This window comes from Bufo bufo, chromosome 6 (assembly GCF_905171765.1).
Source record: "Bufo bufo chromosome 6, aBufBuf1.1, whole genome shotgun sequence".
In the NCBI taxonomy this organism is placed as follows: Eukaryota; Metazoa; Chordata; class Amphibia; order Anura; family Bufonidae; genus Bufo; species Bufo bufo.
The window spans coordinates 64,125,924-64,152,143 of record NC_053394.1 but is presented as its reverse complement, the minus strand read 5'-3'; the positions used below and the strand labels follow the sequence as shown (position 1 = coordinate 64,152,143).

Genomic DNA, 26,220 nt, shown 5'->3' with positions numbered 1-26,220 from the left:
AGACTCATACCCAAAAAGACTGATTGCCATAATAAAATCAAAAGGTGCTTCAACAAAGTATTAGTTTAAGGGTGTGCACACTTAAGCAACCAAATTTTTTTATTTTTTTGTTTTCTTCCCTGTACCTAAAATATTTCAGTTTGTTTTTCAATTAAGTTGTACAGTTTATAGGTCACATTAAAGGTGGAAAAACTTCTGAAATGATTTATCTTTGTCTCATTTTTTTACATCACAGAAACCTGACATTTTTACAGGGGTGTGTAGACTTTTTATATCCACTGTATATATGCCCTCATTATCTGAGATGAGACAACTCCTTTAAATCCTATATTTATTAATAATATCAAACTGAATGGGAACATCCTCGGTTAAATCTAGAGGCTGAATAGAACAGGTAGGACTAATCCTTCTTATAGATGGGAGTTTGCTGCAATATTTCCAATACAAGAATCCTCCATGAGGCCATGTTCTAATGTTCTAATGTATGCCAATTTAAAAAAGCACGTGCAACCCTCTTGTAGGATAATAAACGATCATACTTTTTTTTTTTATTGTGGAAGAGTGTTTCTAAAAATGTAAAATGTCACAAGATTGCAAAGATTGTCTGGCATCTTAGACTTCATTAAGTGTGCCATACTGTCATGTATACAGTAGCTTTTTGTCTTTTCTCCAAAATAAAGCAGAGCATTGCGCTGAACTTCTTTCAACAACTAACCCCCTCTGCAGCCTCCTCATTTTCACAGCGTTAGGGCTCATTCACAGGACCGTTGCTTGGGTCCGCATCCGAGCCACAAAAAAATGCTGCTCGGATGCGGACCCAAGCAACGGTCATGTGAATGAGCCCTAACCCTGTGAAAATTCACTTCAATGGGGCCGCAAAAGATGTGGACAACACTCTATGAATGAGTGGTCGTGTGGATGAGCTTTTATGAGTGCCTAATTCACATATACATTTACATATGAACAGTATATATACTCTTCAGTGCATGCATGTGTAAATTTCAACAGACATCCTTCCCCCAGGCTCACCTATAAGTGCAAGCCCACTATGCCTATACGTAAATATAGTTGATAAAAATATATATACTTACTGTTAGTGTTCATTTCACCTGTGATGTCAGAAATAGAATAGAAAAGTTAGACATGATATTATCATTTGCTTTGTAAATATTAGAACGATGGGATGAATTTTAGCATGAGACTTTTTTTTAAACCAGTCATTGTTGGTGTTATTTGCACCAAATTTATGAAATGTTGCATGTTGTTTGTAAATTTAGTGCAAATTTAAACCTAGAAATGCTACTTCAGTTTTTTTTATGCCACCCCCTCTTTGGAGTGAGTTTGCGAATATTGCAGTGATAAATCTAGAGTGAAACTAGCACAGCCTTACCTCGCCCACTGTTTCACCCACTTTTCAAAGGAGCCAAAGCCACACATATTTGTGAAAATAAGCCCAAAAAGTCACAAAAACCTTGTTTTGAAACTTTTTAGGGCCACAATTCTGGAGTACAGGGCTTGATAAATTCCCCTCTTTGTATTCACATTATTATGAAACTAGAATTTGTAAAGAATAATATCTTAAAATAATAATAATATAATTAGATTATATATATATATATATATATATATATATATATATAATTACTTGTGCATATTATTAAATTATCAAATAAAGTTAATCAAATAAATACAATCTTTAGGGAAACTTTGGCACTATGCTCCTCAGTATAGAATTCTTAATTTGGAAACGGAGAGCGCCTCAGCATTTGAATACATATGAATACAATAAAATATGCTGATACATAGTGATAATGAAGTAATCAATGTTTCATGTTTTAGAGTCGGGGAGCTATTAATTGTTTTCATAGTTTTTTTTTTTTTGGGGGGGGGGTATTTTTACGTTGCTTACTATGACATATAAATAACATGCTTATTTTATTCTACATGCTTATTGTGAAAGAATAAAACTTTTTTTCTTTGTAAAAATGCACTTCTTATTTTGTTCTTTGGATTTTTTTTAAATAAAAATTTTAACTTTGAAAAATGTTAATTTTTTTTTTAGAGGAAGTAAACTTGACATTGTTACTTGCAAGCAACCTATTAAGAAGATCATAAAAGGCTCATCAATGTACTGTAGAATGTCTATTCACCTTTATTAGGCATTTGGTAGCAATGAAAACTAATCAGCACCATACTGCCATGTTGCAGCAGAGCTAATGCACTTATGTGCCAATATTTATTAGAAAAAGGATGTTTGAATATATGTAAATGAGCCTCTGGGAGCAACAGGGGCGTTGCCTTTACTCTTTGAGGCTCTGCTGTCTCTGCGATTGCCATGCCTTTTGCACTTTAATTGACAGCACTAGGCGGTGTAAACATCATGTCTGCCCCTGTCAATAAGTGCTGGGGGCGTGGCAGTTGCAGAGGGAGCAGAACCTGAAGGAGTAAAGGCAACGCCCCCACTGCTCCTAGAGACTCATTTGCATATATTTAAACAGATCTGCTGACAGATGCCCTTTAAATAGCAGGGCAATTACAAGTGCTATAAAATGTGATCTGTAAGGGTCTGCCTACAGATGTAAATATGCAGGCAGGGCACCCTCAATTTAAATGAATGGTTTGCTAAATTATATTATGTAGATGAATGTAAATTTTGTAAAACTATACTACATATCCATAATGTACAAAGCAATTCCATTTAAACATTAGGATTCCAACCATCAGACTCTAACCTGAGCAGATGACTCCAGCATCTTCATGGTGTCCACAGTTATGTGATGTAAGCCCTCTGTGTGGACAGTCCCACAAGAAACGTTCATTGCCAATACATTGTACATCATCCAATATAATCAGTCCTTGTCCTTGACCAAACGCTGCACTCTGGTTAAACGCAAGAGCATTACCGCAACCTATCTGCTGACAAACAACTTGCGCATCATTAATATCCCATTGGTCATCACACACAGTTCCCCATGCTCCATTATAGAGGATTTCTACACGACCGTCACACCGACCTCTTCCATTTACAAGCCTCAAAGCCATGGTTGGATCTAGTTTAAAAAAAAAAAAAGAATAGGAAAAAAAGTGAGGTTCAGACTAAATGTACAGTTTGTGAACATAAGGTGAGGCTATATCACTAAAGTTGATTTAAAGGGGAAATTGTGTTTTTTGGCCAGTAAAACACCTCTACATTAAATGCAACACATACCAAATAACACACTGGGTCACAAGTGAAAAAAACAAGCAAATGCAGACTGAATAGTACTGAAAATATTAACTAGAGATGAGCGAATCTTCCAAGATTGTGTTAGTTTCAGATTCACCAAATTTATCTGAAAGTTTGGTTCGGTTCCGAATCTATTCGTTCCGAACCAAAGTTGCTCCAATTGCCCTGGAAATTGGTATATAACCCCCTCTAGTCCTCTAAAGCACAGATTTCTTATGAAAGGCTCCCATCTCGTTTTGTTAATTTTTTAAGAATTTTTTAATTTTCCCTTGTCCATCCCCTAATTTTGATACAGTATCAGGTGTAACTGTATGTATTTTTATCATGGCTCCCACAAACTGCGGTTATTGCTTGGCCGCAACTGACTGCAATTACCTCCTGCCTGGTGGTGACAGAATACTATTGATTGCTTATACACTGGGCGCCATTTTACAAGATTCGTCTGAATTGAACCTGAAAAGATTTGGGGTTGATTCAGTACCTAAAAAATCTCTGAATCTGCAAATGGATTCTTTCTTCTCTAATAGTAACCAATCATCACTTTTTCAGACTTTCTTACAAGTTAAAGGGAATGTGTCATCAGAAAATGACCTTTTTGATATTCTTTTCGATTTTCCATGTATTCCATATATTTAAACAAAAAATATAAAATCCTTCAGTTTTCACACTGGCCATTATGTCTAATAATTGGCGCCATTTCTTGGTTTATACAGATCACTTTACTGCAGTTAACTCATTCTAATCCTGCCTGTAATGATATCATCTTTGTGTATAGATAAGACAGGATCCAGCATTCACAATGTGTAATTGTAAGCGCTTATCTATTCTTTCCTTGTACAATGACCTCTGCACAGGTCACAGAGCATGTCTGTGATAGGGTCCCCTCCTGACCATTGTGTATATGGCCCATGGGGCTGCCGTAAAGAAATTTTCTTAATGCTTTTTAAATGCTGTTAAAGACAGCTCAGGCAAGATGGCCGCCCCCATAAACATGTTCAGCAAATAGAAAATAAAAACAGATTAGCCAATCAGCAGATCCCCTGTGATGTCACAGCCCTGTAAAAAGCCTCATTCTGCCCTGTCTCTGCCATTTTACAGTGAACTTATCATAGGGAGATACGTAATCGGTGGTAGGGACAGTGTTTAACAAAGCTTTTAACTGTAGAATTTTGGATATGGACAGTGCAGGGACAGTGTAGGGAGATCGTAGGGAGAGTTTTAAAACACTTTAGGGGAAGCATAGGGAGCGCTTGTGGAGACTGCAGGGACAGTGCAGGCTCTGTGTAATTTCCCTGTACATCTTGTTCCACTGCTGTGCCATTCATACTTAATCTGGTGTGGTATATATAGACTTACTGTGCATCAGACCTAGGCCTCATGCACACAAACGTATTTTGTTTCCGTGTCCGTTCCGTTTTTTTTGTGGATAGGATGCAGACCCATTCATTTCAATGGGTCTACAAAAAATGCGGACAGCACAACATGTGCTATACACATCCGTATGTCCGTTCCGTAGCCCCGCCCAAAAAATATAACATGTCCTATTCTTGTCCGTTTTAGGCATTGTTACAATGGATCAGCAAAAAAAACTGATGGCATACGGATGTCATCCATTTTTTTTTGTGGATCCGCAATTTGCGGACCGCAAAACACATACGGCCGTGTGCATATAGACTTAGTCTCTACAGGCAGTCTAATATATAGGAATGTTTACCTACCTGTAGTTCATCAGCTGCTCCACTTAATCTGTTCTGTTATACATAGACTTACTGTGCATCAGACTCATTGTCAACAGGCGTTCTAATATATGGGCACTTTTATCTAGTTCATCTGCTGGGCTATTAATACTTAATCTGTTCTGTTATAGATATACACATTAATAATAGACAAGCAAGTCTATTAGGCCCTGATTCACAAATTGGGGTGATACACCTGTCTCATTCTAGTGTTTGTGGTGTGTCCACATTGATATATAACCACTTCTGTTAGCCAAACAGTTACTGTGATTTAGTGTTACAGAGCGGTCTTATTTAACACCCTGTGAGCAGTGCAAATAAATAGATCCTTTGCACAGCGGAATTGCCTACACATTTATTTATTTTTGTATGAAAAATTATTATTTTATCTGAAAAATTATTCTTTTAGCAAAAACATTTGTCTTGTAACAAAAAAATTATTCTTTTAAAGAATAAATTAGTCTTTTAGAGAATCAATTAGTATTTTTACCAAAGAAATTAGTCTGCTCCAGCAATGATGAATGATGTTGGCAGGTAACCCCCATCTGTTGGCAAAGGGTAAACACACGATGATCCCTTAAGTGCATTGCGTGTGCAGCCCCGGACATCTAAGGGCATCACACAACAGTTGGTGATGATCGCCACTTGGCCCTCAAGGAAGTTGGATGCGGAACGCCTGGGGTTAAATAACTCCATCCATTAGGGTTAAAACCGGATGGATAGTTTCAAAAGTCCAGCTCACCTGTAATTCCGTCGTGAGTTGAAGTCAAATTGGTAAAGTCACATAAAAACAAAGGTGATCCGGCACTGAAGGGTCCTATTTTCGACATTTCTTTATTGCCAAAACTTGAACATATATGGAACAGGACATAGAGCAGCCTTCTCCCTCTTACTCCCGTTTAGCTGACATGTTTCGAGCGGCCTAGGCTCTTAGTCGTGGCCTGGACTAAGAGCCTAGGCGGCTTGAAACATGTCCTGTCCTGTTCCATATATATTCAAGTTTTGGCAATAAAGAAATGTCGAAAATAGGACCCTTCAGTGCCGGTTCACCTTAGTTTTTACGTTAAAACCGGATGGGTCGAACTTGCTGAATGGCTCATGGCTCAAACATGGCAGCTGGATTATTTCCATACGGGAGATGTGTCGTTGGTCATCAGAATGAACCACAAGAATCGCTCCACCCACTCGATCTAAGTTCATCGTGGTTAATACGTTCGTTTAACAAAAAAATTTGTCTGCATCTTAATTGCAACTGTTTATGGTCAGAACTGCGATGGTATTACCAGACAAATCGCTCCACCAACTGGACCTAAATTCATCATCACTACCTACCACATTCTGTTATGGAAAATTTTATTCTGCATCATTCTGACAGCCATGCCAAATTTTAAACAAATTCTATGTCACTGTGCAGTGCAACTAAATTTTAGTCCATGTGGATCCACCCATGGACTAAAACTTGCTGGATGTATCAAACATGTCAGATGGATTTTTGCCATACAGGAAGAGTGTTGTTAGTTATTGGAATGAACCACACAAATCACTCCACCAACTTTACCTAAATTCATCGTAGCTAATACATTCTTTTAGTCTGTGTTTGGTCAGTGTTTTGAATCAGTATTTGATCAGAATTTGAAATCCAAAAGCAGGAGTGGGTCCAAAAGACAGATGCGATCCAAATAATTCCATTACATTTTATCTCGGTTTTGGACCCATTCCTGTTTTGGCTTACAATTACTCATCAAATATTGGTGCAAAACACTGACATAATACTGATCGTCTGAAAGAGGCTTTATATGGATGCTCAAAATACAGGATTGTTTTTTTTTGCTTGTTTTGCTTTATGTACTTCTGAGTGAGCAGAAGAATGGAAACAAAAACAGTGATGCTACCACAGCCTTACTGGCACTGCTACTGCCCTCCCTCCCCACTTTGTCATGGGGCCACTTTTGCCATGGTTACTGCCACTGCTGCTGCTGCCACCGTCCCCACTCTGTCATGGGGCCACTAATTGAATCTTGGGGTACCGCACAGTTAAGTCCATGGTGATAAATTAGACTGGATGCTTTTATTGACCTGTAATACTGACGCACAGTAACTCCACAGCTAACAGCTAAAAGGGATTAGCTATGGTGCCCTGTACAGTGATGGTGATGGCGATAAATTATAACTTCCTGTAATACTGACAGCACAGGACCTACAGAACAGATAAACTATGAATGTGGGTATACCAGAACAAAAGGCACATGGCGATACCCTCTCCCTGCACTCTCCCTGCAGTTCACGTTCCAAGCCTTTACACTAACATTGGGCCACCAAGTGGGATGCATAAGATTAGGCAGAGTGGCCTGGGTATACAAGATTTATTGCGATTCGTAACAAATTAATTCGGAACAAATCACATTTCTTGAAGAACTTTGACGAATCGTGCGTATCAAATTTGTCAAAACTTCAAATTTGTCAAAACGAATCTCTAGCTATATTAGTAAGTGCCGTGTAATCATCTCATAAACACATTGGTTAATGATAATCAGAAATTGGCCAACCCCTTTAAATATTATATTTAGGAGTCGCAGAAGATACTGGAAACATGAAAATAGAAATGAAAGAAAAAGTTTAAATCATAATCATGAGAAAATATAGTCAAACTACTGTATAGTGCACAGATATATTGTATAGAATAGCTATGGCATATATAAATATATTGCATAGTATACTGTAAAAAAGTCCTGAGAGGATTATGTACATTATTGTATTTATGACTTTTACAAGATCGAGCAGCTACAACACCCCTAAAATGCCCAATGAAGTAAGTAAAACACAATTACAAAGTCTGTCTAAATTTTTTTATTTTTGACGCTCTATCACTTGTTTTGTAGCTGGGGGGGGGGAACACATGTTGGTGTCTAAGGTAGAGGTTTAGGACATCTATATAGTGATGTCTAATATGTTTTGGTTTGTACCCTGTACTTTTGCTTACTTATTTCAACCATGGGCCAATAGGTTATGTAGTTTCTGCAACGTATTTTATCTATTGTATAGGATGATCCGTCTCATTAAAATGAATAGGACGGTTAGGTGTAATTTGCTGCAGATGCGACGGCGAGCAGGTAAACAATGAAAAGGAGGCATCGCTGGCATGTTGCGCGCCTTCTCTTCAAACAGCTGATCGGTAGGGGTGCCGGGTGTTGGACCCCCGCTGATCTGATATTGATGACCTATCCTGAGGATAGGTCATCAATAAATATAACTTGGACAGCCCCTTTAAGGACCAGAGTAAATGTATTCTGGGCAAGAACAGACTGTCTCAACCAGGGCTGCCCTAAAGATTGTGAAACATGTGCAGTCATACAGGGTACATAGTATATCAGTATATCTACTGAAGGGAGTACCACCGAATCTGATGGCCTGATCACCCAGATCAGCATTGGAGGTCCCTGGGATATGTGTTGTGCACAACCTGTAGCCACAGTGAGAGGTGAGTGTGAGACTTAGAGTGAAAAATTATTTACCAGTTGTAGTCACACCCATGTCCTCATTGCGGTGACTGACTACCATGTAAGCAGTGTTTGTTGCTGCTGGATACATGATAGGAAGAGAAAGAGAAAGCAAAACGTTGTTACTTACAGTTTTGAAAACATAAGTAATTGGCGTGCATTGTATTAAATGCCTTATTGAACTACAGTAAACACGTATTTAGTTGTAGTATATTTTAGGTATCGTACTTACCAGGGGTAGTTTGTTCTAGATACATGAAAATTAAGAGGAAAGAGAAAGAAAAATGTTGTTACTATTTGGAAAATGTGGCCCATGATATATTCTAAATTAGATCCTCAGTATACATTCAGAGGCTAATGAATTGGGACATTCCGTGTATGTTACCCAATATATTAATCTTGGGTATGTTAAACAGATAGGGGAGAGAACAGAATCATTGATACCATTGATCTTTATAAATAGTGTTGAGCGAATCGAAGTGTCCGAAGTGGACTTCGATCTGAATTTCAGGGAAAATTTGATTCGCCTCAAAGCCGCTTATCCTCTTGTTTCGCAATCAGCAATGAACACGGCATCTGAGGGGTACAATGATGGGGTGGAGCAATCACCATTCCCTGTCATTGCACCCACTACTTACAAAGAAATGTGCTTTGTGACAAAATAATTAGTCACAAAGTGGATTTTTTTGCAGCAGAATCAAATTTTCAAGAACTTTGCTCATCTCTATTCATAAAGCACACCAACAATGATAAAATACAATATACAAGTGAAAATGTTACAATATCTGTACTATGTAAAAAATGTGCTGAGAGTAGCTGATATTTCCCTTCACCCACAAAGCAATACTATGAAACGAAAACTATGTATGCAGCGCCTGCAGGAAAGCAAAAAGTTCTAGTTCTTATGTTGGCACAATTTTGCAGCCACATCTAATTACTATATTTTGGATTTATCTGATGTTTAGGTTGTTCTGAAGAAATGTGCAACATAAAAACTGCCTGGATTATTTACAGTACCGGTACCTAATTTTTTTTTAATCATGTAGTGTGTTGTGCTATCAGTATCTAAGTAGAGCTATTACCTGTAGATAATAGGCTGGATGAATAATACTGAGCTTCAAACCGTCCATTGACGTCCGGATTAACTAGTTCCAAGGTCATGACATTGGATGATGAGCGGAACACTTGACTTGTAGGCTGGCAAACCTTTCCAAGCACAACTCTGTTCCATCTATATCCATCGTAGATTGTCACGTACTCAGAATTACAAACTCTACCATTAGCACGCATACTGTTTGGTAAAAGAAGACAAATCCCATCAAATTCTATCATTAATCAAAACTTATTCGGTATGAGCAATGTTAAAGAGTTGTGTTGAGGATAGGGATAAGAGGTGGGTTTGGAAAGGAAAAATAAGTGCATACTTAAGCACTACTCACTTTACATAAGTGAGGTCGAGTTCAACTTGACCGGTTGGGACCTTAATTATCCAGATACATGAACTACTGAATGAATTACTGTATATATATCCAAATGGTTGAGTCAGTGTATAGTAACATGGAACTAATAGAAAAAGTAGAGATAGGAAAAAAGTTTAATTTTATGTATTATTTTATCAGGTATAAATAAATGTGTGCTATTTCTATTAACAAGAAAAAACTGTAACTTTAGTGACAGAAAAAATACACAATAGAGATGATCAAATTTCCTAAAATTGGTTTAGGGTCTAAGTCTGTCAAATCAGCCATCTAATGGAAAATTCATAACAAATTGAATTGTGTAAAATTGATTCGCTTATCTCTAGTAGCCATTCAGTAACATGTAGAAGCACGTGTGGCTACAATAACAAATAGCAAAAATTTCTATAGGAGGATTTTAGTCTCTCACATTGTTTTGTATACATTTTGGCCCGTTCTTCTTTACAAAATTGTTTCAATATTTTTAAGCTTGCTCAAACTTTCAGCCAATCTACATACTGCACTAGCATAAGGAAAAGTTTTTTGCAAAGCTAATCTACAATCCTAGTATGTTCACTGCAAGAGAAAGGCCATGTAACTGAGATTTCATGTGCAAGATATTTTGAAAAAGTTGCACAACATTTGTATGATCACCTTGATCTCTGTTAACTTGTTTTAAAGAGTAAATTACTCTAAATTTGCCAAATTCCATCAGTCACTTCATAGCTGACTTAATTTACTTCAATATTTTGCATCATAACAAAGTGCACTGCGCACCATTAATAAATGTTAGTTCATTTTACTACAGTATCTCTAAGTCACCCTATACTATACTAATTTTACACCACTCTTTTCCCTACCTTTTTCCGTGTTTTTTCTATTTTACCTTTCCCTTTGCATTCTTATCTGTATCTCTTTGACATAGCCACATATTCCATTTTTAGTGCAAATTTTGCTACAAATTTGAAACATTTTGCTCTATAAATTTTCCCCAGTATATTTATAAATGCCTCATGATAACTTACCAGTGGTAGAAGGTGCTGTACAAACCATGCATGAAAATAGAGAGGAAAGAAAAAGGAAAGAAAAAATTATTTATGACATTGTATTTTGAAAAGCAAATTAAAGAAGTTTTCAGGGAGCACAATATGGATGACCTATCCTCAGGACAGGTCATCAGTAACTGAGCGGTGGAGATCCAACTCCTGGCACCCACGCCGCTCAGCTGTTCAAAGTGGCAGCAGCTTCTTTCTAGGCTAGTGACGTCCCATTCATCAGTCACATGGTCTACATGCAGCTCAGTCTCATTGAAGTGAATGGGCTGTCATACCAAGCATAGCCACTGTACAACAGTACTAAGCACAGCCGCTATACAACAATACCAAGCACAGACTCTATACATTGCAGACCCTGTATTTAATATGCTGTTAGGAGGTCTCAATGGTCACCAAAGTGCCATGGCCTCTTAAAATAGCTGATCCGCGGGAGTTATGGGAACTGGACCCCCACTAATCAGATATTGATGAGCTATTATAAGGAGACATCATCAATATTGAACTCCTGAAAAACCACTGTAACTGCGATAAGATACTGTATATAATAAAACCTTCCGTCATTTTATGTATATTACTCAACAACATCCATATTTGATAAGATAAATCAGAGAAGAAGAATAAAACATTGCTATATTTGGTCTTTGGCGAGTACACCAATCATGATACAAAGTACATAGTATGTTACAGAAAATAAGACAAAATGTGGTGTGTGAACATTTGATATTTCCTTTCTCAGACAGCAACATCAAAAAGTCAACGCAGTATATGGCACCTGTTACAAAGCAAGAAATCTTACCTAACATTTTGATGCAATTTTACATTCACATATTATATCATGGTGGGTTTTTCTGAACAATGGATTCAGATTGGTTTTGACATGTAATAATATTGTGTCTGGACTATATCCATTACATCAATATCTCTACACATATTACCTATAGTATATAGGCTGGATGAGTAATACTGAGCTTCAAACCGTCCACTGAAGTCGTGATTAACAAATTCCAGGGTCATGACATTGGATGATGAGCGAAACATTTGACTTGTATACTCGCAAACCTTCCCAAGTACAACATCCATCCAAGGATATCCATCATATATTTTCACATACTCAGAAGTGCAATTTCCACCTTTAGTTTGCATACTAGTAAAAGACAAGAAATCCCATCAAATTGTATTATAAATCACTAATTATTCTATACAATATGAGAAATCTGAAAGTATTTTGAGGAGAGATTGAAGAGGACTGGATGGGTTTTTGAAGGGAGAATTAAGTGCACTACTCACTATACAGAATTGAAGTAGAGTTCAACTTGACCATCTGGGACTTCAATTATCCAGGTGCATAAATACCAATAGCCGTTTATATATCCCGACGGCTGAGTCAGTCTATAGTTGCATGGCACTACGCCAATAAAAAGAGACAGAGACAGTCAGCAGAACATTTGAAAGTTTCTAATGTAGAATTGCAATTTGAAAACCGATGAAAAATAATTGTAAATCAGAAATAAGGTGGGAAAAAAGTACACCCAATTATTCAGGAACACCAAACCTTCTGCAGGAACCTATCAGTCTCTTACACATTTTTGAAGAAATTGTCCCACTCTGTTTTGCCTGAGGATAGGTCATCAATATTAAAAGCCCGGAGCACCAGGGAGCACCAGTTTAAGGTAATTTTGGCGCTTTAAACTGTGCAGTTCTTGTCTACAAAACATACCTGAACCGTGATGGAAGTAGCAAAAATGCAGATATGAACAGGGTCTGAATTACATTTCAGATATATGAAGAAGAAAAAGAGATAGAAAACAATAGAGTTTAATGATATTATAATGAAGCTTTCGTATTGTACTTACTTGTACTCATCATACTAGGGATCGATGCTCCTTAATACACAAAAATAGAAAAGAAAACGGAAAAGATTGTTACTTTGCATACTGAAAAACATAATACTGACCATGATAAAATATAGCAGACTTCATAAAAGCTTCATTATTACTAAAGTTAGAGGATCATTCTGCTGGACATTGAATGTATTATATTAACTAGTGGTAGAAGCTTCTAGATACATGAAGAGAGAGGGAAGAAAAAAAAGAACACTTTGGTCCTGATTTCATCAAAACCAGTACATGTTCCACAATGGTCAAAAGCCTAAGCATAATCATAAATTACATGCCTCCTCCGGCAGACTTTGCGGCAAACTGAGATCTGTGGCATCTGGGAGCTGAGACAGATTTCAGTCATTATTTATGCCAGTTTCGGGGATAAATAATGATGAATATGTCAGGCTGATGGCCCCTATCCAGGGCCGGTGCAAGGATTTTTGCCAACATAAGCGAAGCTACTATTTGGTGCCCCATCCCCCTCACCCGCTGCCAGTCACACTCATCAGGGGATAGAGGGCATACATGTGGCTAGTTTTTCAGTTTAAATTAAACCTGACCAATTGTAGAAATAATCTAAATGTTTTACAACTTCAAAAAAACCTAAGGCTTCAGTAACCTAAAGTATAATAAATGGGCAAAGCCCTAGGTACAAGTGGAGGCATATGGAGGCCTCCACTAGCACGTGCGTCTGAGCATCGGGCAATACCTTGAGCCCTGTGGGTAGTGGAAAATGGAACCATATTTGTAACACAGCAGTATGCCGCACACTTACTGTACATGGACTGGACTAGTGTTCAGTGTCGGGAGCCTGCACCCACTTTACCTGCTCAGCTTTCCCCAGAAGCCACACAGCAGGGGGTGAGCCAGAGCGGTGCCAATCGGAGAGAAGCCGGGAGGAGCGATGGCAACTGCACAGAAGAGCAGGCAAAGGCTGAGGGAGGGGCTGCTGGGAGTGAAATGTGGGGCAGGAGGGGAACGGAACCTGGGAGCGGACAGTATTCCGACCATGTAGGCTGTGCTGTACAACATCTGTATACACTGACCCTGCAGTGTGGGCGGCCAGCGGCACAAGTAATTTATAAGAAAAAAAAAAAGTACTTTTTTCCGCCCACCCCTTCTCTGCGCCAGGTAAGCCCTAAGGCAGCCGCTTAGTCTGCCTTATTGTACCGCCGGGCCTGCCCCTATCACACCCTGCACTCGTCTTGGCCTTTTTTCGTAAACCTGTCTAGAGGGCAGTAAAAATGCCAGTTGTGACTGGAAAAGTAGCACCAAGTTTTGTTGCCTTTTTAATTTCAGAAAACCATTGTGGGGGTCTAATAAATACCCCTTTGTTGCTATGTCTGATGTAAATCATTATACTGGCTGTAGTAAAATAAATTGTGGGAGAAATACAACTCAAAATTTATGAAAATGGTCTGCACAAAATAATACATTTACCACACCTTTTGTCACAAGGGTGTCACGACCTATCGCTGAACCTGTTGTGCCTGGGGTCATAAGGTCGCGGGTGGCTACTTGCTAGGTTTCAAGAGATCGCTCCATGACCTAGTGGTGGGAATGGATTCCGGTCCAGGTTTCCCTGCTTAGGTTTGCAATCCTTTTTGTCCCATTTAGGGATCTGTAGCTTTTCCTTTCAGCTGTTCTCTGTCAGCCGCTCCCAGCTACTATATATTCTCCCTTTCTGCTTCCCTTGTTGCCAGATATAGACCTTCCTTCCAGATCTTCTATTCTGACCTCAGGTGGACAACTGTTGCTGTGGAGCCCTTGGAACTGGAGCTGTTGGATCTCCGGTTCACTCCTGTTGTTGTCTCCTGTTTTTGCTGTCTCCCTTCGGGGATTGTTGTTTGCGTTTCTCTATTTCTTGGTTTTGCCTCAGAAACTGCATTTTTGATGTCACCCCACAAGTTTTCTATTGGATTAAGATCCGGGAATTGGGCTGGCCACTCCATAACGTCAATCTTGTTGGTCTGGAACCAAGATGTTGCACGTTTACTGGTGTGTTTGGGGTCATTGTCTTGTTGGAACACCCACTTCAAGGGCATTTCCTCTTCAGCATAAGGCAGTATGGCCTCTTTAAGTATTCTGATGTATTCAAACTGATCCATGATCCCTGGTATGCGATAGTAAGAGAAACCTTAGTAAGAGAAACATCCCCATATTATGATGCTTGTGCCACCATGGTTCACTATCTTCACAGTGTACTGTGGCTTGAATTCAGTGTTTGCAGGTCGTCTGACAAACTGTCACCGGCCACTAGACCCAAAAAGAACAATCTTTAGGCCAGTTAATGTGCTCTTTGGCAAATTGTAACCTCTTCAGCACGTCTTTTTTTGAACAGTGGGACTTTGCGTTGCTGATAGCTTGGCTTCACATAGGTGTCTTCTAATTGTAACAGTACTTACAGGTAACTTTAGACCTTCTTTGATCTTCCTGGAGCTGATTGTTAGCTGAGTCCTTGCCATTTTGGCTATTTTTCTATCCATTCGAATGGTAGTTTTTTGCTTTCTCCCACGTCTTTCAGGTTTTGATTGCCATTTTAAAGCATTTGCGATCATTTTAGCTGAGCAGACTATCCTTTTCTGCACTTCTTTATATGTTTTCCCCTCTCCAATCAACTTTTTAATCAAGGTACGCTGTTCTTCTGAACAATGTCTGGAACGACCCATTCTCCTCAGAATTTCAGAGAGAAATGCACTGTAACCAGCATGTACAACATTTTCTGCCTTCCTTCCTTACATAAGGGCAATAATTGCCACCGGTTTTTAAAGAATGAACGAGATTACTCATTGAACTCCACACTGATATTATTTTGAACATGCCCCTTTCAATAAATGATTGAAATACAGAGAATCAGCAGCATGCATGTCATGACTGTTGGGTTTCAATTACTCTACTACACTTGCTAGTAAATATTTGCCATGTAGTGACACTGGTGGTGCATGCACTTGGTTGTTGACTATTCTGCGTTCAGTATAATTTCATTGGTATCTCTCATGTACATTGTTTACCGTTTGTTTCATTTATTGAATGCTGAGCTCTAGCGATTTTTTTTTATTGTGTTTTAATTGTGTGTTTTGTCAATCATGTGTACTATAGTGATTATAATAAAATTATGTATGATATGATTATATCTTGTCTTGATACATTATTCTAGGTGATTTAGTGAGTATCCATATATTTTTTATTGGTATTGTAATTTGACCATATATGGGTCGGTTATATTTCTATGGGAAGTAGTTTTGGTGTTTCATTGAAATATAATTTCTACCAAAAACAGTGATTGATCAGGTTAGTGATGTCTGACTGCTATTATTTTGAACACAACTGTATATGCCAAGTTTAGTGCAGATTGGTCTAGTCGTTTGGCCATGCACAAAGAACAGACAAACAGATGGACAGCAGAAATTCATTTTGATATATATAAGAGACCAGCAGAATAACCCGGCTTTGAACGGCTTCCATTAGACTTTATTGTATATTATAGGCTACAGTTATACTGTATATGTTATGCTGTATTGTTTTCTTACCTGGAGTTGTTTCTAGAGGTTCTGAATGGGGTATAAAGAAAACATATTGATGAGACCACTAAAACTTATGTAATCATTGATGCTATAAGTGGAATCAGAAGTCACAGGACTACGACCCCTAGAACATATAACAGGCAAACAACTCAAGGCAAGCAATCAGACAAGGCAAAGACTAACACAAATTCTTTATTCACAGGTACCAGACAGAGCAGGAAACTGGACCAGCAGGTAAGGGACCAGTGGCAGGTAATACCACTGGACCAAGTGCACCTGTTTGACTTGGTGCCAAACCCAGAGGGCAGAGGCTCAGTGAGCCTTGTTCTTCACAGAGCCCCAGATGGTGGGGATGAGCTTAGCCAAGGTCTCACTGGTCACACCTCCAGGATGCTCCCGATGCACTTGGCCACTTACCTGCAGAAACTGACGGTGCAAGCACCAGTGGTCCAAACAAACAACGGACTGGAACCCAGGCACACGAACTGGAACCCACACATAACTGCACAGGACACAGTTCAAACAAGACAAACGGGAACCCGATCAAAAGCAGATGCCTGGACCCCATGCGGAATGGATGCATGGTGGTCACAGGCAGTGCTGCCCAAACAGACAGACAAGAATATGCCTGAACCCCATGTGGAACGACATATGGCGGTCACAGGCAGAGCTGTCCAAACAGGCAGACAAGTAGATGCCTGGTCTCCATGTGGAACAACACATGGTGGTCACAGGCAGAGCTGCAAACAGACTAGATGTCCTCCCAACGGAGAACCCAGGAGCCCTCTTACCGAAGGCATAGACTAGGACTATTAGATGCCTGTTCCCCATGCAGAGTTTGTCCATGGGCAAATAGACATAACTCACACAAGACATTGAACTGGTCTAGCAGATGCCTGTGCCCCTATGGAGTTAGTCCATGGGCGAACAGACAGCTGCCCCACAAAACACAGAACCGACTAGCAGATGCCTTTTCCCCATGCAGAGTTAGTCCATGGGCAAACAGACAGTTGCACCACAAAACAAAGAATCGGACTAGCAGATGCCTGTTCCCCATGCAGAGTTAGTCCATGGGCGAACAGACAGTTGAACCACAAAACACAGAACCGGACCAGCAGATGCCTGTTCCCCAGGGCCGGCGTCAGCACCCGGCAAACCTGGGCAAATGCTAGGGCCCACTGCTCCTGAGCTGCTATTGTAACACCCCAGAGTTGTGTTACTAAACTCTATTTTACCCCGCTACAATCTCCTTAAAGCATTTACTTTGTCATCTGATGTGATTTTACATTATGTCATTCACAGATGTGCATAAAACCATGTTAAATGTATATTGTTGCAATTTCCATGTTCACCAGCAGGTGGCAGCAATGTGTTAGCAAGGACTTAGGTTCAGTTTAGTACATCTAAGCTGGAATAGTTCATTCCAGCTACGCTCCCCCTCTGTGAGCAGAGTGGGCTGCGCCCATATCCTGCCACATAGGTAGAGAAGGAAGTTAGAGGCAGTGTGCCAGCCACCCCTGTTGGGGAAGGCTGTGTGTGTTAGGAGCTCCCAAATGTAGGGAACTAAGCCAGGATCTTGTTTCGGCTGAGACATTGATCATCATCCCTAGCCTGAGCCCTGCAGCCTCGGCTGGATGAAGCAAGCAGACAAACTCCGGTTCCAGGAAGAAATCATCCCCTGAGAAGATAACTGTGAGTAAAGTCCAGAGACTCAGGAGAAGCCATATTCCTCCTCAGCTAGTCAGTCCCCAGACAGCAGAAGATAGAAAGTGCAGAAGCCAAATTCCTGCCACAGGTTTAGAGCTACAAAGCAGACGTCCTTTCCTGCAAGCTCCAGGTTGATAAATTCCTGCCAACCATTGCCAATACCTGCTGGGACCTAAGACTAAAGCTGTATCTTGCTTGGATGAAAGTTACAATCAGTAAAGACAATTATGAACTTTACCAATGGTCTGGATCTCAATTTCTGATGCAAATTCCTCTATTACTCCTACTATCACTACTCTCAATTTATTGCAAGTGAGCCAGGATCCAGGAGTACAGCCGTACCCAGGTAGGAGACACCGTTGACACCATAACCACTACCATACAGAGACATTACACCACTCTGGCATTGATAACCTGGGGCGTGAGTTATAACACCTTAAAGGGCCCTGTGACAGTACCCTGCGCACGCTGCAATTGGCGTCATGAACAAAACTATAGACTATTATACCCATATCCTGACCCACTGCATAATTTGGCGTCAGCGTAACCGTACCGCGGTCCTGCTCACTGCACTATGAGCACTTCCATCAATACAGATGGAAGCACTCATTGCTGTCATTTCACTTACGCAGTACCCCTCTGGTGGGCCCTCTGAGTCACATGAGGGGGCTGCTGCAGAGCTTCAGACACGCCCCCTCTTCACTCCTTTCAGCAGAGCAGCAGGTTACCTTACCAGCTTCAGACATGTAGAGTTTGTCAGTGAGGCTGCACTGTGACTGTCTCTTCTCTGTGGGACAGGGGGGGACTTTTGAAGCTGCTATTGGATGCTGCTTCATGCTATTTAGTTGTTTTACTGCTTCCATGACACCTACCCCCCCCCCCCCTAATATCCTGTCCTTTCTCATCCTCATGGATCCCCTTCTGTCTCCTTTCCTTCCTCATGTATCTAGAGCTCCTGTTTCACCCTCCTACTGTATCTCCAGTTGCTGCCCTGCACAGACCTCCTGCCACTACTTCTTGTATGAATCCCCCTCAGAGGCCCTTCCACCTACTTGCTGTGTTCACCCCTCCTATCCCCCCCACCCCTCCTATCACCCCTCATTCCCTGTACTGTGCCCTCTTATACCCTTTTATCCGGTCACTGTATGGCGGTGTTATCCGGTCACTGTACAGAGGTGTAATCCAGTCACTGTATGGCGGTGGTATCAAATAACTGTATGGACATAACTGTATCCCTTTCCCTGCCCACGCCACCTTTTTTAGAACTGGCATAAGCGGGAAAAATATGCAGATTGCGGTGCTAAGGACCTTTGCGCCACAATCTGTGTCAGAAATACGCCTAACATAGACGTATTTCTATATAATAAATGACCACCTAATTGTATTATTATTCGGGGGTAGGGCTACTATTTTTATATTATATAGATTCTAGTGTATTATACTGTGCCCTGTATTTCCCAGTAGAAAATGATCCTTGGGAAACACAGTCCTCATCCCTGACCACCAGGACCAGGTAGCTCTCTGTCAGTACATGGCGGCCTCCCTTCTCCGCCACACTGCTCCACTGTGTACTGGTGCTTATTCTGACACTAGGCTGGGTTCATATCCTATTTTTGCCATCCATTCAATGCATACCAAAAATGTATGCGTTAACAGATGCCTCAGACTGATGCCGTACAGTGGCGTCCGTTCACCATACAGTTCCATTGTAAAAAAAAACATATATGTTAACGTATGTATTTTTTTACTGGGGGGACGGGAGCGTACTAAAATTTTCTGTGGGGCCCAGTCAGTTCTAGCTACATCACTGCACAGCTCCTTCTCTCCTCCAAGCCCGGCCCAGCAGTGACGTCATGACATGTGTCACACTGCTGCAGCGGGCCTGAGGAGAGGAGGATCGCAGGGAGCTGCGGTTAGTGAATGACAGGACCGCAGGCTCCCCTGCACTCCAGCAATGATAGGTATGTGAGGGGGGCCACTGGGGGGGTATTACACTGTGAGGACCCATTACACAGTATAATGACCATCAGAGCCCCCATTCAATATAATGACCCCCATTGACCACCATACAGTATAATGACCCCTAGTTCCCCCTCCATACAGTATAGCTCCCAGTGTGGAGTCCACTGGGGGTCATTATTATGAATGGGGGGGCGACTGGGGGCTATTATTACTTATGGAGGGCCACTGTAGGGTCATTATACTGTGTGTGGGGCCACTGGGGTCATTATTCTGTGTTTGGGGGCATTGGGGGTCATTATACTGTGTGGGAGCCACAGAGGGACATGTAAATGTACAAAAATGCCTCAAGGAGGCCTATTGGGATTTATTGCCCAAGGGCCCACATGAATCTGAAGCCGACCCTGCTGTTCCCCATGCGACATTAGTCCATGGGCGAACAGACAGCTGCACCAAGACATGGAACCGGAAAAGGTGACCTTGATGTCTCACTAGGTGACCACACAGACAGGGCAGATGGAATATCCCCAGGTCAGGTGCATAGATCCAGCACCCAGCAAAGCTGGAGACAGACTGACCCCAAACCCACAGCTCACAGGATCAAATAGCATGCATTCCCAAGCAACCAGCATACACAGGAGAAAGCCTGCAGCCAGTACACAAAAACTCTGCAGCCAGCCTGCACGGCAACTGTGTCAAGAACTGCACTGTGATGCAGACATGGGGAGTACACACATTCACAGGCCATACAGCAGTTCGCACACTAGAAGGCTGCAGCAAGCCCCCAGTGACACAGTGAATTGCACTGTGACAGCAGATGTGTCTGGTACTGCAGCTTAGTCATATTCAAGGAAATGAGACTGAATCACATATGACAACATTTTGGCTTCAGAAAGTTAGCGTTTGCATTTCATAATTCAATGCCCATATGATATCAACATACATTGCCATACAATGGTTGGGGTTAATTTAAATTAGGATGATAAAAGGGTTAATGGAATGTAGGAAGTGGAGGGCTTATTTACATGGTGGGGCCTACCAGGGAGATACTTACCAATATTTTAGTTAGTAAATTCGGGGGAAATAAGACCCACCCTGGGAACGTCCAAACACAATGTGAATGATCACTTATGGGTGGGGATTACATTAGCCGGTCCGCTTTTGGCCCGAGACTGTCTTTGAAGATCAGCAACTACGCAGGGGTGGTTTGGTGATCTCCAGGTGAACACCAATCTCAACTGCATAGGCATCACAGAAACCTATGTTAGAGCAGGGAGACCCTACCATTTTCCTTCTTCTCGTTCACAGTTCACCAGGACCATGTGCAAGAAATCAGTGCCCCAGAGTAGGCAACACAATAACATCACTGCTTTTTGTACAAACAACATGGGAGAGCATAGGATACTAGGGGCATTAAATTGAATTAAAGGGGCACTTAATGGACACTAAATGAAGGAGCCCACATGGGTCATTATTACTGTATAGGCTGTGAAGAGTGGGGACTGTTACTTTCCGGGGGAAAGTACTTTGTCACTTTGTAATTACTGCAATAGAAATGAATATAGATGACGACTGGAGAATACAGTAACATCAGCAGCATATGCAGGAAGAAATAACAACTGTATTGTATACCCTGAGTTACAGTATACACCCCAAACTGTTTTGGTTAAAATATGAGGCAATTTTGTAGGATGTATCATGTGTGATAGATAGATAGATAGATAGATAGATAGATAGATAGATAGATAGATAGATAGATAGATAGATAGATAATACTTACTACTGATAAGATCATCTGGATCAACTGGAAATATCACAATGAAGAAAGTAAAACTTTGTTACATTGAGTTGTGGCAGATTTAATGCTGATCATGATAAATCACAATATGTTGGATACATTTCAAGAGAATTCAGAACAAGACATCCTGGTGAAATGCAGACTTTCCTGCACAATATACAGCCATTGTGTAAGGCGTTGTACAAGATTAGAGAACATGGTGGTTTTCTATGAAAAACAATATCACACCGGCTGTATGTGGAGCAACCCAAAGAGTCACATCAGACTGTATCAGCACCTCATTGCAATTCTGCTGGACATTGAATGTATTATACTTACCAGTTGTAGCAGCTTCTAGATACATGAAGAAAGAAAAAGAAAAACTTTGTTACGTTGAATAAAAACATTAAGCGGATCATGATAAAATACAGATTTATTATTACTGTCCTACAGTATGTCATTTTATGAGGCCAAGAAAATGGCTCCAACATTATCAAACTAGTCCTCACAGAACGGTTAACTTGGAACACATTTTTTTATAGTTTTCTTACACCAGCACTACTTTACAACAAAAGATGGTGCAAACATATCAAATTTGGTGTATTTTTTTACTCATTTAACCCCCCCCAACTTCTTCCCTATTTTTGTTTTCCTTTCCATTGAAGGTATTGTTTGTATCTAACCAAAACGCTGCATTAGACTATATAGACTGTGGTATATGTTTAGCTCAGGCTGCCAAATGCTGCCTCCCCTGGTGTCAAAGACTGTTTCTGTCTTCATCGCTTCTCTCTTCTTTGCTCTTGCATACTCCAAGTATGGGGTAGTGGTAGTAGGGCTGCTGCTGCCCCTAAATGCCATAGTGACCATGTGACTAGTCACATGATTGCCAGGGTGTTGGTCCTAGGAGGCTGCCACTGGGTATAAGTACCCACCGCACAGCCCTGATAGCAATGATGGTCACTGGTTCTGGGCAAACTTCTGCTACAGACGGCGCTGCTGTGCAGATAAAAGTTACAGGAGACAATTACATTCTCAAATAAAAAGTTTATTTTCGGAGTGATACTGTATTATTACCAGAGAAAATAGCTAAAATGTACAAAAAAGGTTTGTTTGTTTTAGGTCTAAGAAATAGATCTAAAAAAGAATACATTTTGGGGGAAATGCATCATTTGTGCTGTTTTTGGTTAGAGTTTTAAGTCTATCTTTGCTTTGTGAGGTTTCTCCAAATGTATAAAATGGCGCACAGTAATAATATATTTGGCGCAAATGCAATGTGGTGTATAGCTATGTCTTTATGTTTGCCAGGGGGTCTCCTGGCTTGGAGATGAAACTTTTTTGTGACTTTGTAAAATGTCAGACATCATAACTGAGACTTAGGCTACTTTCACACTTGCGGCAGAGAGATCCGGCAAGCAGTTCCGTCACCGGAACTGCCTGCCGGATCAGGCAAAACGTATGCCAACAGATGGCATGTGTAAGACTGATCAGGATCCTGATCAGTCTTAAAAATGCCTGATCAGTCAAAAAAAATGCATTGAAATGCTGGATCCGTCTTTCCGGTGTCATCCAGCAAAACGGATCCGGCATTAATTTTTTTCACCTTTTCTTCAGTCTGCGCATGCGCAGTCCAGAAGGACGGATCCGGCATTCCGGTATATTGAATGCCGGATCCGGCACTAATACATTCCTATGGGAAAAAATGCCGGATCGGGCATTCCAGCAAGTCTTCCGTTTTTTTCGCCGGAGATAAAACCGTAGCATGCTACGGTTTTCTCTTTTGGCTGATCAGTCAAAATAACTGAAGTGAAGACATCCTGATGCATCCTGAACGGATTACTCTCCATTCAGAATGCATGGGGATATGCCTGATCAGTTATTTTCCAGTATAGAGCCCCTAGGACGGAACTCTATGCTGAAAAAGAAAAACGCTAGTGTGAAAGTACCCTTGAAAGTGTTCTAATCTGAAATTCTGAAAGTGTGGAGGCTCACCAAATGCTGCAAAATTTTACCAAATTTCACAAAAATATGCACCAAATTTCACACTCAGCCATCTCTTATAACATTTTTTACACCATAAAATTGGTGTAGCAGATTTGATAAATAAGCCCCTATGTGTATAGAAATAATTCCCCCAAATAATCATGTTGCTAGTCCAACTGCTAAAACTATGTCTGGTCTTGAACCTGGAAAACTTAGATTTAAACAAAACACGATAAGGGCTCATGCACACAACTGTATGTATTTTGCGGTCCACAAAAAACTAATTCGCAAAAATACGGATGATGTCCATGTGCATTCCGTATTTTGCGGAACAGAACAGCTCGCCCCTAATAGAACAGACCTATACGTGATGCGGACAATAATAGGACATGTTCTATTTTTTTGCAGAACGGAAATACGGACATACGGAAATGGGATGCACACGGAGTAACTTCCGTTTTTTTGGTGACCCATTGAACTGAATGGTTCTGCATACGGTCCGCAAAAAAAAACTGAACAGACATGGAAAGAAAATCTGTTCATGTGCCTGAGCCCTAAGATATAGTGATACTTTTTTGAGATCCCAAATTTGCATTGGAAAGTGACCTGTCAATCTGGTTTTGAAGAGATTTTGAAATGTTACCATGTATGGATAAACTTTACATATATACAGATGAAACTGAAAAGTTCATTTATTTCAGTAATGCAACTTAAAAGGTGAAACTAATATATGAGATCGACTCATTACATGCAAAGCGAGATATTTCAAGCCTTTAGTTGTTTTAATTTGGATGATTATGTCTTACAGCTTATGAAACCCCAAAGTCACAATCTCAGGTCCCCTTTTGCTCAGGGGGTATGGGTTAATTAGCTGATTAGAGTGTGACACTTTGATCCTAGAATATTGAACCTTTTCACAAAATTCTAATTTTAAGCTGCATTAATGCAATTCCTTTAAATTGCCATTACTGAAATAAATAGACTTTTGCACAATATTCAAATTTTTCGAGTTTCATCTGTGTGTATATATATATATATATATATATATATATATAGCAAAAAGCAGCACTCTCCAGTGATTAGTGACCAGGATCCTCCATATGTAAAAAAGGATAAAGAGACAGCAAAAATACGTGGAAAAAGTGGATGTCTTTATTCACCCATGTTATCAGCAACGTTTCAACTCTACTCAATGGAGCCTTGGAGTCAAAAAGGCTCCATTGAGTAGAGCTGAAACATTGCTGATACATGGGTGAATAAAGACATCCACTTTTTCCACGTATTTTTGGAGTGCTGCCTCTTTATCCTTATATAATATATTAGTACTAGTCTATAAAATTATTAATCACTGAAAATCATCTTTGCTCACCTATTACTGAGGGAAGGTTCAAAGTCAGATGGGCACAGAGAAGTAATATTGTCAGAGTCTCCATCTTGACTGATGAATGGTTCAGCACATTAGATTCCCTTATATACTTATAGAAAATTGTTGCCACAACCTATCATAATCCTTTAGTCAATAAGGAAACTGACACACTGCGGACATTAAAGCAACATTCGTTCCTTGTACTTGAGCTTTCATAACACTTTCACCTTTTGACATTGCTGTTTTATGAGTTATTTGTAATGTTGTTTTTGTCCAGGCAACAGAAATGGAAGAATAATTTGAGACAAAGCTGAAGAGAGCACTTCTATTGAGGAAAAATAATCATACATAATAACTACATAGATGTAACTAGTCTCTGTTATAACGTTAAAGGGGCTGTCCCACGAAAAATATTCTACCTTTTTCGAACCAGCACCTGGATCTGAATATTTTCGCAATTTCATGTAATTAATAGTTTATTATAGCTACTGAGCTATCCAATGAAATCTATCTGCATGGCGCCATCTGCTGTTTGTTCTTTTTCTTATTTCTCTGTCCACCCCAGTGAAGTGGATTTACATGCTTACTCCATACTTCGGCTGCTACCAGCTGCAGCAAAAGGACACACATCTTAGAAAGGACACGCCACCGAGCTGCCAGCTTGAAATAAATTTAGTGGAGGAACTGGATCAATAAATGGAGATAGCTCTGGTTCTAGCTTTGTTAGAAAAGAGACTGTCAGGCACTATATGATGTCTGGTTTTAATATTTTACATTAATCATGAGATAACCCCTTTAAAGGCTATGGACAATTTTGGGGCCTTTTTTGTCATTGAAGTCTACAAATTGTGGGCTAAAAAGCTTTTTTTATTTCTAAGCTTTTCCCCTACAACTTTTACTTTCAGTGTATCTGCTTCACAGTGAATCAGTCGGAGAGCTATTCTGATGGCATGGTCTTTAGCCCTATATTTTCCTAACTGCTCAATAAGTTTGATAATAATTTAGCTTAAAGGGTTTGTGCACCCTGAGTGAGTAGCAAATCCCACTTCTTGGGCA

The 26,220-nt window shown here is 40.3% G+C and overlaps 1 protein-coding gene across 2 annotated transcripts in view; it reads right to left on the bottom strand.

Moving 5' to 3' along the window:
• The window catches only part of LOC121005933 (deleted in malignant brain tumors 1 protein-like), a 39,349-nt gene extending 14,164 nt beyond the window's left edge, over positions 1-25,185 (bottom strand). Inside the window, exons 1-15 of one of the 2 annotated variants that reach the window (XM_040438779.1) lie at positions 25,168-25,185; positions 22,158-22,172; positions 21,825-21,845; positions 20,921-20,927; positions 19,024-19,034; positions 16,382-16,413; positions 12,825-12,851; positions 12,259-12,376; positions 11,907-12,115; positions 10,942-10,956; positions 9,899-10,022; positions 9,542-9,750; positions 8,692-8,706; positions 2,733-3,050; positions 1,092-1,109 (exon numbers count right to left, since the gene is read on the bottom strand). In XM_040438779.1, coding sequence (XP_040294713.1) covers positions 1,092-1,109; positions 2,733-3,050; positions 8,692-8,706; positions 9,542-9,750; positions 9,899-10,022; positions 10,942-10,956; positions 11,907-12,115; positions 12,259-12,376; positions 12,825-12,837 — 1,039 coding nt within the window. In that variant the 5' untranslated portion in view covers positions 12,838-12,851; positions 16,382-16,413; positions 19,024-19,034; ... (2 more) ...; positions 22,158-22,172; positions 25,168-25,185. The remainder of the gene's footprint in view (positions 1-1,091; positions 1,110-2,732; positions 3,051-8,691; positions 8,707-9,541; positions 9,751-9,898; positions 10,023-10,941; positions 10,957-11,906; positions 12,116-12,258; positions 12,377-12,824; positions 12,852-16,381; positions 16,414-19,023; positions 19,035-20,920; positions 20,928-21,824; positions 21,846-22,157; positions 22,173-25,167) is intronic. The other variant, XM_040438780.1, reaches the window with a different exon arrangement.
• Positions 25,186-26,220: the final 1,035 nt, after the last annotated feature.